This window comes from Temnothorax nylanderi, unplaced genomic scaffold (assembly GCF_030848795.1).
Source record: "Temnothorax nylanderi isolate EJ_2023f unplaced genomic scaffold, tnyl_v1.0 TNYL_tig0003_pilon, whole genome shotgun sequence".
Taxonomy (NCBI): domain Eukaryota; kingdom Metazoa; phylum Arthropoda; class Insecta; order Hymenoptera; family Formicidae; genus Temnothorax; species Temnothorax nylanderi.
In genome coordinates this window covers 3,150,533-3,164,513 of record NW_027249065.1, presented here as the reverse complement: position 1 = coordinate 3,164,513, position 13,981 = coordinate 3,150,533, and the positions used below count along the sequence as shown (strand labels likewise).

Sequence of the window (13,981 nt, the reverse complement as noted above, 5' to 3'; positions counted from 1 at the left end):
TCCACGCAAATCAATAACACAAAACACATCGGCGACACTCAATGTAACTTAAAATAAGAATGATTCTAGTGATATTAAAAGAATTAATAATGTGTGAGATCACAATTGAAAGATTAACGATCCAATGAAGCGAAAACGTAACTAAATAGCAAGAAGGATACCTGGGCAAAGAATGTAAAGAGAGTTGGCGGAAACAAGCGATTACCGCTCGTTTACGCTGGATCGACACCACTGATCGATACGAACTCTTGCTCTGCTGTTGTGGATGATCTATCTACTCGAGAACAAAAGTACGGAGATGAATACGATGAACACTTCGACGCGACTTAAAGAAACAGAAAAATGATGATGACATGATGAAATGATTTCCAGACGACAATGGCGTTTTCAATTCCAATGATCCCGAAAACATTAATATCAATAGCAAATTAAAAAGAAGGTCACAGAGTTCCGAACATTTTTTTCTTCAATAATTTAAATATCCACAAAATTTTGAAAATTACAGCTGTATTAACAACGTTATACGGTTTTATGACTAACCATGTGTAAACCGTATAAAACTTTGGCCATATCGGTGATCCTAGCGATAACATCTTCCAGCTGTTGAGCCTTTACAGGCTCCATCGCGTCCTTCTTCTGACCTAATTGAGAATACAGGTAATGCTGCCAGGACATTTCGTCGGCGGGATCGATCTTGTCCGGCAACGTCAGCTGAGTCTTGGCAAATTCCGAGATATCAGATTCCGGCATCTTTTTCAGAAATCTGTCTTTGCAATGCTGCACCAATTCCTGTTCGCGACCAGCGAAGAGATTCAGGCCGACGGGTAGCAATCGCTTCAGGCAAGCGACCATCAAGGATGCTTGCACTTCTTTGTCCTTGTCTCTCTTCTTGTCGCGATTTTTTTTCTTTTTCTGTATACCGAAAAGATACTTAAGCGCTCGATCTTTTGACTCTTGAGACAAATGCATATTAATTGACAAAACTAAATTTAAAAAAATAAATAGCTTGTACGAACCTTGCCTCCTCCGGAGGGCGCGGTGCCATCAGACACTGCAGCAGGTCTTCTCGTTGCGGTGGGCATGATGAGCACCATGTTATCGATCTCATTCGCAGATATAAAATTCTGCTCCTCACGCAAGAAGTACTGCGACTTCGACCAGATATTAAATATAGCCGCCACGTGATTGTACAGATCCTCGGCTTCGGGAATATTGTTCCTCAGCCAATGATTCCTCTGAAGATCGACGTACTTTATCAACAGGGGATAGAATGAGTAGATATCGCGCACGAGTAGCTGCCAATCTTCTTGAATCTGCGCCTCGACTTGCGAGGTATCCTCGGTCGAAGACTTAATGAAGCCCCGAAGAGATTCCTCTTTGTGGAACATGGTGTCCGTTCGTTTTCTGACGCGTTCGGCGAGGGGCAAAAACGGATCCTTCAACAATTCCTCGGACGAGTTGATAATGATTTGCTGTGTGTAGGCGGCGATGCGCGTCATCCACGGTGCATTCTCGTTGCCGATGTTCTTCTTAATTAATTTCAGCACGTTCTTCAGCAACTGATTCATGTGATCGCTGGTTACCATGCTGACGTAGGTACCCTCGGTCGGATTCACGTTGTCAGGCCCTTGTGCCCACCAGAATGGCAAATAAGAGCAGAGCAGAGGTAGAATTACGTCAACGACGTGAGGAGCGTCGTTGTAAGTCTTCTCGGATTCGACGAACTGATCGACCTCACTAAGAATGGTCTCCAAAGTTGGCATACTTGATTCCATCTTTGTCATGATGTCCTGAGCTTCCAGAGAATGATCCGCGATTCGATTTAGGAGGGAAAACTGATTGTGCTTGTTTAAATGAGGCTCTAAGAAGGCTACAGGGAAGCAGCTCGAAAAGGCACCCAGGCAGGAGCCTAGATTAGGTTTATTTCGCTCGATCTCAGTCTTCAGGTATTTTCTGTCGTGTGTCAAACTGGCGTCTACCCCGAGAGTGTACAGAGACGCCAACATTTTGTACGAGGCTACTTGAATTTCGTCAACTGTGTAAAACAAAGACGAAAATCTAATTAAAATAATTAAATATTAATCCCGATTAAATTAAAATAATTAGTTATTTTAATCTTTTCACAATTTTAATACTCTAAATACTTACGTAACAAGTCGCTACCATATTCGCACGCGGCAAGATGGTCGAACATCGCAGTGAGCACCGGTAAAACTACACTATTAATGTACGATAATGACGTGGAGGTTTTCAAATGAGTGCCTCTGAGATGACTGTATTTCCCTTCCTGAAGGTTCAGGATCGTGTGACCTAGATCATCGGCGGTGTTGTTAAAGAAAGTCAACATGGACGTTCGGATGAACTCAGGACAGTTCTTCACGAGACTCTTGGCGTCTATGCCCTTCACTAGCACTTGCAGGCAACGAACTGTTATCCTCACATCCGCGCCAAAGGCGGCGAGTCTCGATCTCAGCAAACTCGCTAACTTGCAGAAGAGAGCGGCCACCATCTCCTTCTCCTTCAACGATGCTGCACCGACATTGTTCGTAGCGGTAGCCACGGCGATGAAATAGTTTCTATGCGTGCTAAAGTACTTTTCCATTAGCGGGAGAACTACTTTGCTGAAGAACTTGATGTCTCTTGTCGAGGTCTTGAAACTGTTTCTTCGGCTGAACGTGTCGGAGGGTCTCAAAAGCTTCATGTTGATCGTTGCCTTGTCCAGGTAAGCTATCAGCTTCTCTAATAATGAGTAAGCGAATCTTAATTCTACCGCAGCAACTGCGCCAGCCACTTCGGTCTCCGTACCGCCGCGATTTGGTTTGTGAAACTTGTAACCTTGATACTGCAAGTACTTGAGAAATTCTTGCGATCGTTCACGATCCTTTCGTTTCTCCTTATCGGTCAACAGATCGTAGGGTACCAGCTGAGGATGAATGCCACCTCCTGTAGCCATGTAAATATGTTACGAAAAAATTATTCAATATGTATAAATTAAGTATTAATGCGGAGAGAGAAGGACAAGAGACGAAAAATTGAGATTATTAGATAACAATTTACACTAACCGCAAGTAATAAGTTCTTCCTTCTTCTTCTTTGCCCAAATATCGTGAGCATTATCCGCCAAACGTTCGGCCATGTTCTGCATTTCTCTGCTTAGCGTCAGATTAGTCATGTCCACCGGGTGAGGATTGTAATTAAACGGATTTGCCGAGTCGCTCTAACATGTTTAAAAATATGTAAATTAATGTCTGTTTTTAACGAATATGTATCGTGAATTTTGCGAATAATTTCTTACTTGACTCTTGGAAGACCTTCTCATGGAACTGCGATTGGTCGACGGCACATCGACCTCCGCGTGTTCCACACTCCAGCCAATCGCCAGGAGAGCTTTCAAGCTCTCTCTGACGGGTTCCTTGTATCGCTCTCGTTCGTAATCACTCAACATGTTATACGGCTTCAATCTGGGATGGGTTTTATTCATATCCGACCATTGCTCGCCGTAAGTCCAACCGTTCTCTAATTTACGGCTAGCCCAAGCATCGTGATAATGCTCGGAGAATTTTTGTACAATTTGATTAAGATCGTTATTGAGCACCACGCTAAAACAAAATTGTAACGAAATATTAAAATCAAAGTCACAGAGAGATTTTTCGTATCTTACAATTACTACTAAACTTTTGTTTTTTGTAACTGACATAATTATTGAAATTTCTTATAATAAGATCTAATAATTAACCTGGAGGTGTTGATTGGCTGCGGATTGTAAGGACCGTCGGGTGATTGAGTCGAGGCTGACTTGCTGCCGTACCACTCGTCGTCGTAATTTTTCGAAAGAGAATAATCTGGCGGCAGGGCGCAACCGATGGCCGTCAGGCAAGGCAGCGCTTTTCCGAATAATTCCGGATCGTAATCCATCTTAGACAGGGAGTCGAATATATTGCTGAAGAGAACCATCGTGAGACGTTTCTCTTCGTCGCTTGACGCGCCGTAAGTGCCTTGACCGCTGGAGCCGGTGGAACCGTAATATTTCGCGCAACGATCGTAATGCAACGTTAACAACTAATAACACAAAACATCAATTATGCGGTAATAAAATTGAAAATAGGTTTTGCTCATTAACAAACTACGATTATTAATTTTATTTAATATCTATATTAAATAAAAAAATAAGTTAAAAATAACAATCGACGCACTCTGAGAGCCACAGTAGTATACTCCGACAATTTGGACACATCGACGGTCAGCTTTCGTAACAACTTCAGCAACATGCTCGGCTGCATTTGACTGTAAAGAGAAATTCGAGTTAATCCCTAGAATAAAATTCGCGAATGTGTGAGGGCCGTATCAAGTAACGTGGAAAGTGATTTCAATCTCAGTCATTTAAAATATTTAAATGATAATATTGAAACTTATGAGACGTTCAACGAATAAACATTTTTTTCTTAAAGAATGGCAAAAGGTTTCGGTTAATCAACTTAATATTCGGGAAATTCTTCGCTTACCTAGTCAATGCGACGAGGAAATCCGAGACAGCTTCGCGTTGACCCTTCGTCAGCATTCGGTTCTTGCTCAATCTATAGACCGTGTGCAACGTGGCGTCGAGTAAGCTCGCGTAATTGTCCGCCTCGTTGTAAAATTTGGAATGCTTGATCAGCAATGGCAGAATGCTGTTTCCTATGTAACGATTCATGGCGAGCGCCATGTCGGATTCGTAGCCGTCGTTCTACGAGAAATTAAATCAGACAACAGTATGAATTCTCAACTGTCCCAATTCGTGGTTTTTTTTTTAATTGTCGCCTTTGTTAAATTAATAAAACAACAGATTTGCGAATAATAAAATTTAAATGATATTACGCGAAGTATATAGAGCATAACGTACTCTGTCGAGCATGGTGGCGGCGCGAAGATCTGGCAGAAAGGCCTCCTCCAATATCTTGTAGAATAAGTCTTGCGTTTCAATGCCGTAAACGCGCTCGAGAAACAGCACAACGCTTTGCTTGTGCCCTGGTATCAAACCAGACGGGGTATCGCTTTTCGGTCGTTCCTCGCCGGCGGCAGGATTGAGCAGCGTGAACCGCAAGGACAGCACACCCTGTAGATCGTCCAAGGGTACTAACGATCTCAAGATTGCCCGGGCTCGGAGAGACTCGTTCTTTCCTGAAATAATTGTGCGACTTCAGGCAAACGAGCGTTGTTTCTGATACAAATTCTATCAAAACAAAATTTCATTTCGTATATTACCGACAGATTTTGTAGATGCCTCTGTTGCTCATTAAGAAAGAAATAAACGATTGTTATTAGATAATTCGTTGTCGTTCGAATATAGTCAAGTTATCGAGCGATTTTGCAATGATGGTGCGAGATATGAAATGATTCAAGAATTTAATTATTTTTTTTAGAATCTTACATTTTTTATATTTCTATAAAAAATTCTATAGTGTTGTCCGACTATTTCATTATCTACCAATCGTTTAGATTTGAAGAAAATTATCTATTGTCAAAAATTGTTTAATACTAATTATTTACATTTTTCTTACATTTTATATTGATATCAATTATCTTAAGTAACTGGTATGAGAATTATATACGAGAGTGATCAGTTTTAAACACTATAAGTGCAACAATTGTGAGTTTTGTATTAATGATGATGAATATTAAATTCTTCCATTTTCTTTTACCCTGCTCTATGACTGATGAATCTGGAGCACAGCGGCCCAACAGGTCAACGAGGGTGCAATAGAAGTTTAATATCGCCGCACCCGTGTCAATGTAATCTTCGTCGTCGTCCGATTCCGGGAGTGGATGCTCGAATTGCATCACCATAGCCGTGCCCTCGGCCTCGTCGTGCACCTGTGCGAGGTACTAAGTTGACACCGTATTAATGGAAGGTCGGGTACATGCTTGCGGAGAATTCACTTTAAGATTGTCGCATAGTCATATTTTATGCCATATATTTAGTCATATTTAGCGAACTTGATTTGTTTTCGAAACTTTTATCGCGTGGATTACGATAAATTAAGTTCAGATTAATTCTAAGGAGATGTTGATAACACATATCAAGGTACAAGAAATATGAATAAAATCACACGAATTTTAAGAATTAAAAAAAAAGGAAAGACTGAGTAAAAATTATTAAAATAATGAAATTTAAAGGGATTATTTAATAAGAATATGTAGATATCGGTTTGCTAATTTTTGGGAGACATAGGGCTGATAATTCACACGTAATCTGTTTTTAAACAACAATAAAATAAATGGTTTCTTACTTACAAAATAGTTCGCATATAGTCTTTAGCTTTAACTAAATAAAAGAGTGAGATGTCTTACTTTTCGTCTATCGGCAATGCGTTCAGACATCTTGTTGGCTTCTATAATGGCTCTCAATAAACCTTCACCCTCTCCTCGAAGGGCTGGGCCCAAGCATTCTGGTCTTCTGATTAGCAGACGGATTACCAAGTTGGCATTTTCCTCCACGCTTTCGCCTGCGATTAAGATTGCAATTTTTTAATGTTTCTTTCACAATAGAAAGTTAAATAATAAATCAAATTAAAAAAGATGGTAAAATTTACCGTTGACCCAGACGCAAAATCTCAAGAAATCGAGATAGCGTTCACCCTCGACTGGATCCCAGCCTAAATCAGGATAGCCCTTCTCGACTAATTCCGAATTGGACTGCAGGCCGCATCGCGACAGATAGACAGCGATTTTCTCCAGATAATGTTCTCTCAGGGCCAGAGCTAACTCGGTGTTCTCCATCAGTGAGGAATACGCTACGTCCAATGGCGTCGATCCTCGCAGCGACGGTCTTGCCAGCAGAATATTGCTGTTCTCCAGCAGGAAGTCAAAGTGGTCGAACATGGCCTTCTGATTCTGTCTGGATGTGCGACAGAAGTAGCACAAGAATCTGCAGCAAGCCACGACCATCTCGTGAGAGGTGTCCTTCTCCTTCGATGCTGGCTCACCCTCCGCCGCCTGGGCCTGGGTTTGAGCGTCGGACTGTGCCTGGGAACGTCTTCCCAGGGTGTTAATCATGATGGCCATCACGTTCTCGTGGATCCTCAATATTCTAATGAGGTCGGGATGTTGAAAGAAAGTGTGATTGTTCACCAGCTTCCACAGTCGTTCTCGCACCAGCGCTTCCTCTTCCTGGGACATCTGTACTGGCAGCAAGGCACGGATCTGGCTTAAACCGACCCACATCAGCGCGACATCGTCCTTCGTCTTGTTGTTAACGACATAAGTTTTCTCCAAGGCTCTGATCAACTCGCCGACAGTGTCGTATTGCCTGACCAATAGGCTGAACATCTCTCGCACGAGTTTCGGCGTCTCGATTTGCGATTCCTCGGCCCAGCACACGATGGTTGATATTAGCACCTTGCGAAATACCTCTAAACAGAGTCAAATTTAATTGTTTATAAATATATTACATATTAATATCTATTTATTGTAATTGAGGATATAAGATTCAATAACGTGATTAACGAGAGATTTACCTTCCGGAGTTTTTTTCTCGGGTTCAGGTTCAATTTTAGATTCCTCCTCTAGTTCCTTGACAGCATTAATAAAATTGAAGAGACGTTTCATGGCGCCAGGTTTTTGAACTTCCTCAATTGGTTCGTTTGCGGCATTGGCTGCTTCTTGAAGAGCGGTTAGAGACACGTAGGACATTAACTCGCCGTGGAACTCGTTCATCTTAACGATGAGTTCCTCACCGCAGGGACAATTGTCCGGATCTTCCTCGGCGTCCAAATTCTTAAAGCTTAAAATGGCATTCATTTGCTCGCGCGGGGGACACCTGAATTCTCTGGTCTTCTTGGCAGCGACGGCCGACGGCAAATCCGACTGTTTGATTTCGATGTAGCGTCGCAATTGATCTCCCTGCAATTCTCCAACAAAGTCGTAAGCAAAGGCGATGATGGACTCGACGCGATGGCGTAACTGGATGTCGTTTAAATGATGAAGCAGATAGCACATTTGTAATTTCGCTCCCTCGGCCATTTTCATGTGCAGCAAGCCTTTCTTGTGCTCGTCTTTTCCTTCTACAATATTTTGATGACGTTGCATTAAATTATGTTTCTCACTTATTAATATATTTAATGCTACTTTTCTAATCGACTTGCCTTTATCGAAAGTCGGGTCCCAGGTTTCGGGATTTATCATGATGAGCAGCTTGATTATATCCTCATTCCTCAGCATGCCGACTAAGAGCAATCTATCTACCAGCTTTAGAAGAGGTCTGCAATTTTCAAAATCGCACCAAGATGTATTTGATTGGTGGTTGAAACATTGTAAGCGAGAAGCAAGAAATTAGAAATTCCTGTTTAAGGAAAAAATGTGAAATAAGCTGGTTTCGTTTTTCGCTTAAATATTTGAAAATAGATACGACGATTATCTTTGCTCCGGTAACATTGACGAAGAACATTAGTTGCAGCAGCGGCAGCGGCAACAGGACTTATTATCTTACATACAGAAAGAGATTCTCATTGCTGCCTCCAATTGGATCTCGGTTGTGCACCTGATTCACTTCGACGGCCTCGTTGAGCGCCATCATCACGTAATCCCGCACGACATCGAGTGGAAAGTGCGGGCTATATAGGTTCTTTATGTTCTCAATCGCTTGGTCACTGGAAGGGACATTCCTTGATGGCAACCGATTAGTAAAGGATCTCACATCTACTTGGAGAAAAGTTTCACTTACCTGATCTCTGTCATCTTCATTTGCGGCCGGATAGATTCGGTCTCCAAATACCTGAGGCTATGCTTCATCTCATAGTCCTCATATAAATCTTTCAATTCTTGACCTACGCAATAAACAGATAATTACTACACCGAAATGCATATACAAAAATGTATCTTGACACGGGCAATAAAAACGTTTTTATTAAACTTTTAATTAATGACATTGAAAAGAATACGGCTGTCATAAATTCTTGAAAATATAAAAATTAAATACAAGGCAAGCAAAGAATATATTTAAATAATTTTGATAAATTTCGTGCGATTTTCTACTTTTAAAAACCAATTTCTTACCAAGCGGTATTATAAATTCGTTTTTGCACACTTCCATCGTCGTCGCATGTGACTCGAGATGTAGGGCGATAAGTAAGTCGTAAAATCCTTGTCGCAGGGGCCCGGACATATACTCGGCTCGTATCGCGTATAACAATTGTTTCTGGTCAACATGTTGACACAGAGCGTGCGCCGCACGATAATTCGATTGATAGCACAGAGCTGCGTACAATGTCAGCGTATGCGCGTGGAAACTGTGCAAGAGAAGCAGATTATTTTATCAATATAAGAGAGAGAAGTTTAGGTAAAAAAAAGAGGAAAAGATTTTTCAAGTTTCTTTGCTGCACATTTCTCGGCGGTGTCTTACCTGAGCAGCTTGTCCATCTCGATAAGCTCCAGAATGTCAATGCATCTGTCTTCTTCGGGTATATGAAGAGCCAGCATCGAGATAGCGTCCTCGCATAGCATCGACCAGCCTCTGATGTCGGACAGTTTCAGGGCGTGTACCTGAAGAGACTGATTCGGCACTCTGGCCCATTGGTGCGGCTTCAGACATTGCACCTTCAATCTTGGCGGAAACTGCGGTATCACGTGTCGTTCGGAATTCTGCAGCACGGCGGCCGATAGTGGAAGAGTCGTTGAGGTCCTGCCAAGTTCGATTTGCAGGATCTCCTTGCTGGTGGCCTCGACGAAAATCGCCGGGAACAGTTTCGTGTCTGGCTCCATCTTGAATTTGTGACTCGTCTCTTTCCCTTCGCAGGTAAAGGACACCCAGCCTGTGGCGGTATCGACGAAGCATCCGACGAACATACCCTGAGATGCACCCTTGCCCGATGCATCTTGAGTGACTTCGTTATACAGTTCATCCGCTCGGACCATATAGCAGCTTTGTCTGTCGACTCTGTAACGTTGTAATATTGTTTTTTCAAGCGAGCATTTTTATAATTATGCATTTAGTAAAGATTGTACAATGAGTAAAATACTGAAACGCACTGCTCCATGAGACGATCGTATTCGTCTATGATCGCAACAGAAGATTTTCTCACGCGGGATAGATTGAAGTCCTTCGTGTGCAAGTGATATTGCGAGGTAACCCAGCCAATGTAAACGTGAGTCGGATCTTGACCGGGAAATATCCTAACGCCATAGAAGTATTCGTTCATTAGCTTCATGCACTCAGCGTCGAAGATTTCATTGCCGATCGCTTCGACGCCACTTCCGGTTAAAACGGACATCGTTTTGGGAACGTTACGCTCCGGGATTTGCGGCGGAACGACTTTCAAGTCCGTCTACACACAAAAAAAATTTATATATAAATTATTATAAAGTTATTAGATCAATGTTCTCAAAAGTTACAAAATGTCTGGCAAATTCTGAAGTTTTTTCATGAAGTTTTTATAGAAAATATCTTCAAATATTTTTATTTAGATATGCTGCTGTTAATATGTTGCAATATGTACTCACAGTTGAGATACGAATTTGTGGAGTTTTGGCACTTTTGCTTCCGAGTGTTCTCGTACTTTTATCCGAGATATCCGCGCGAACTTGCGGCTCGGGTGTTTTCGACTTTGCGTCCGGTGATTTCGCTTTGCGCGAGAAGAACCTGCATACACGATAAAAATCAATTAAGTAACTTATTAAAAATAAAAATAAAATCTCAATAATAAAAAGTAAAATAAATCCAACAATCGTCCAATTCATTACTGATATATTGATTAGATCATTGAACTAAAAATAATACTGAAATTATATTTCATATATAGTAACGCTGGAAAATATTTAAAAAACTTACGGTACATCTTCCATCTCTTTGCTAAGCTTGCTAACAACGTCAAAGTACCGAAGTCAATTTGTCTTTTGCAACATTTATAAGAGACGATAATCATTAATGATTCATGCTTACCGGAAAGGCGAACGGCCGCGTTTCTTCTTGTCGTCCTTTATGTCACCGTTCATCTCGCCATATCCATTCATTTCGGCGTCGCTGATCGCGTTGTCTAAACGTGATCCATAAAGTGAACCTTTCCTGGGCGGTCTGGCAGGTTTGCCTCTTTGCATAGGAAGCGGCGATTCCTTCATCATCTCGTCCGCCTCTGCCGCGTCTTCCGAATAATTTCTTTGCAGCCCTAACATTATTAGATATTGTAATATTTTGGCAAATTGAGTGCTTTTATATCCAAAACTTTTCTTAAAATTACAACTGGTGGCAAATTGATTTATTTCTTCGTAATTCACATATATATCTTGAATGTAAATTGTAAGATATATTTTTAAAGTAATACTTTTTATATTATTACCTTTAATATCGCTCATACTGAAGCCGGACTGCATGATCTGCTCCATGCGAGCCGACGGTGCTGCCTGTTGTGCTTGCTCAACTTGCTCGACTAAAAGTCTGTTCTGTCGCATTTTAATCTCCTGCCACCTCCGCAATTTTTCACCCTCCGTTACGAAGCTAGATTGGCAAATCACGGGCAACGATAATCTTAGAAATTCCCAATTAGCCTTCTCCATGGTCTCGAACGTGTTGTGGGAAATTTTTAGACACGGTGGCGTGTCGGAACCAGCTGGTATCCTAGCCACGTCGATTCGCGTATCGGCCATGTCGTCGGTGTTCTCGAAAATAGGCTGATCCTTTGTGTACCAATACGTGACTAAACGATTCATATTTCTGCGAAAATTAATAAGCGACATTGACTTTTCTGTTACTTGCCACATTCCATTTTAATAGAGAAATCGAAATTACTTACACGCAGAATGGTTCGTAGCCTTCCTGCAGACCGCAGGTAGTGAAAAATTTCAGGGTGTTCACATCCTGGCCGAACGTTAATCTTGCCTTTTGACCGACACCAAGGGTGAACGCGGGCACGAAAGAGTCGCCCTGCACGTCAGCGAAAGAAGTCTCACCGCCGAGTGCGTCCATCAGCAATTCTCCGTTTAAGGAGAAACCTACGTAATTCGCAGATTTGTATCGCGGTGTACTTGCATCGAGTATTGCGAAAAGTCGAAACGAACAACATAATCTAGAAGGTTGTAAATAAATGAGTAACAAATGATATCTTTTACTCGGTAACTTGAACTGTCAAACATTCATTTCGACTTATTTAAAAAAAAAATCCAATTAGGCGATAAATAATTACTACAATTATTCGAATGTTCGAGTATTATATGACATGTATATGACATGTAAAACACAAACTTATGGTTTCTCTGTATAAAAAAACAATCGTGCTAGGAATTTTAATAATTCTTTTTTAATAAGATTCTCTAGTAAAAAATACTTAAAACACTTTGCATATATAATTACAGCAAAGCAGGTGTTGAAATAAGCCATATGAATAAAAGCTTTTGCTTTAGTGTTTAGTCTATTGCTTAAAAAAAAGTTGAATGGAAAATATTACAATATTCATCCAAGTTCGAAGATAAAGCATTCGTTTTATTTTTATTCATACGACCTATTAACACAATTCAGACAGAATACGCATGCAAGCGGCGTTATTTGAAGGCGGTGTAATGAAAATCAAATATATGTATTGTATTATCACACACGGACAATGCATTAGAATAGTAAATCGTATGATTAAAAAAAACAAAATATAGATATATAACCGAGATAAAAAAGAATAAAGATTATAACAATTTAAACGGGAAATGCGCATGTATCTGAGAGATCTCCCTTAATATTTTTTCTTCGATAGCTCAATCTAGACGCTCACGTGCGGTATTTTGCATGAAATTAATAGTTTAGAAAATATGTTTAGAAAGATGAAGATGCCCCGTTACATTTCCAAAAAATTTCATTGTATTTTGTGTTCGTAAAATAATGTATATTCGGGGATTGTTGTTTCAGAATGTAATATGATATAATTATCTGGGGTCACCCTAGTGTTAGTGATTAGTAGATATGAATTATGGAAGCACTGTTGTCGCTGACAGTATAAACACTGAGTAGAGTACTGGATACCGGAAAAGACATTGGGCAGACATGTGATTTTCGTCGCTCGTGAACATGGTATTATTAATGATGATAGAAACCAGGACTGTTTCTGGTTTTGTAGTTAACTCCATACAGAAAGATATGTTAAAATGACAAGATGAAATATCTTTTGTGTCAGAAATGCATGATTGCTCCTCTTGTTCAAGTCACAACGGAGTTTTCTTATCGAGAAACCTTAAATGGAATATGATTCTTCGTCGAAGTGCGTGACGCGAAAATTTTGCCCGACAAACGTCTATTCAGATTCTAAAGTTATATGGTCGCGTTCTGTAAAACATTATTTTAATTTTGTACAAACAATGATTATAATTAGTTATTCGATTTTTACACCGTTATGTTTTTTTTATTCTATATAACTCGTATAATGTCTATTCAGTTAATATTATACTAAAGATAACTGTCTAACGAATAAGTATGCAAAAGAACAATTTTGTTTTAAAAATCGCAATGTCTGTATCCAGTAATCTATCACCAGAGATCAAATCAGATCAAATTGTATGTGTATAGCTTTGAGATAATGGCAGCTGAAGCGTTCGCTTAAAAATTCCGTCTTACTAATCGTTCGGTCAATTAGATCCAGGAAAACACCGACAACGTCTCCGACCTGCCATTGTTTGCCGAACGTTTCGGCCGTGCCCGAGTATACTTTTTCCTCCTTTAAAAAACAAAAATGTTCACCAGTTCAAGGTTACTTTCGCTCGGAATAAGATTGGGACAGACCGGTAAATCGAGACGCTCTATTTTTGCCCGCGGACTAAGATACATCTTGTACACACTTGTCTTCCATATCGCTATTAATACGCATATCGATGTTGTGCGACATTAAAAGTTTCGGCATGGTGCACAGTTAAGTAAGATACCTCGAGGAAATAACACGGTTTTTCCCTCCCTCGATATCGATAAAGATAAAGCCACACTTCGCCGAATGAAATTTCACCAGCGATTTTTTTAATTTGTCTTGGGACAAAGATGCAA

The 13,981-nt window shown here is 40.6% G+C and overlaps 1 protein-coding gene across 14 annotated transcripts in view; it reads right to left on the bottom strand.

Annotated features, from left to right (window-relative positions):
- Positions 1-13,981, bottom strand: part of Ryr (Ryanodine receptor) — a 40,586-nt gene that overhangs the window by 8,018 nt on the left and 18,587 nt on the right. For 2 of the 14 annotated variants that reach the window (XM_071705794.1, XM_071705809.1), the window contains exons 18-43: positions 13,562-13,661; positions 11,760-11,958; positions 11,307-11,680; positions 10,913-11,135; positions 10,802-10,831; positions 10,474-10,612; positions 10,003-10,298; positions 9,377-9,910; positions 9,031-9,263; positions 8,699-8,801; positions 8,469-8,624; positions 8,121-8,236; positions 7,494-8,039; positions 6,570-7,388; positions 6,328-6,482; positions 5,679-5,850; positions 4,880-5,157; positions 4,503-4,723; positions 4,194-4,284; positions 3,737-4,059; positions 3,296-3,599; positions 3,064-3,217; positions 2,149-2,943; positions 1,017-2,035; positions 541-912; positions 162-274 (exon numbers count right to left, since the gene is read on the bottom strand). In XM_071705794.1, the coding sequence (XP_071561895.1) occupies positions 162-274; positions 541-912; positions 1,017-2,035; positions 2,149-2,943; positions 3,064-3,217; positions 3,296-3,599; positions 3,737-4,059; positions 4,194-4,284; positions 4,503-4,723; positions 4,880-5,157; positions 5,679-5,850; positions 6,328-6,482; positions 6,570-7,388; positions 7,494-8,039; positions 8,121-8,236; positions 8,469-8,624; positions 8,699-8,801; positions 9,031-9,263; positions 9,377-9,910; positions 10,003-10,298; positions 10,474-10,612; positions 10,802-10,831; positions 10,913-11,135; positions 11,307-11,680; positions 11,760-11,958; positions 13,562-13,661 (7,865 nt within the window). Of the gene's footprint in view, positions 1-161; positions 275-540; positions 913-1,016; positions 2,036-2,148; positions 2,944-3,063; positions 3,218-3,295; positions 3,600-3,736; positions 4,060-4,193; positions 4,285-4,502; positions 4,724-4,879; positions 5,158-5,241; positions 5,263-5,678; positions 5,863-6,327; positions 6,483-6,569; positions 7,389-7,493; positions 8,040-8,120; positions 8,237-8,468; positions 8,640-8,698; positions 8,802-9,030; positions 9,264-9,376; positions 9,911-10,002; positions 10,299-10,473; positions 10,613-10,801; positions 10,832-10,912; positions 11,136-11,306; positions 11,681-11,759; positions 11,959-13,561; positions 13,662-13,981 lie in introns of all 14 variants that reach the window. The other 12 variants (XM_071705845.1, XM_071705861.1, XM_071705751.1 and 9 more) reach the window with 11 other exon arrangements.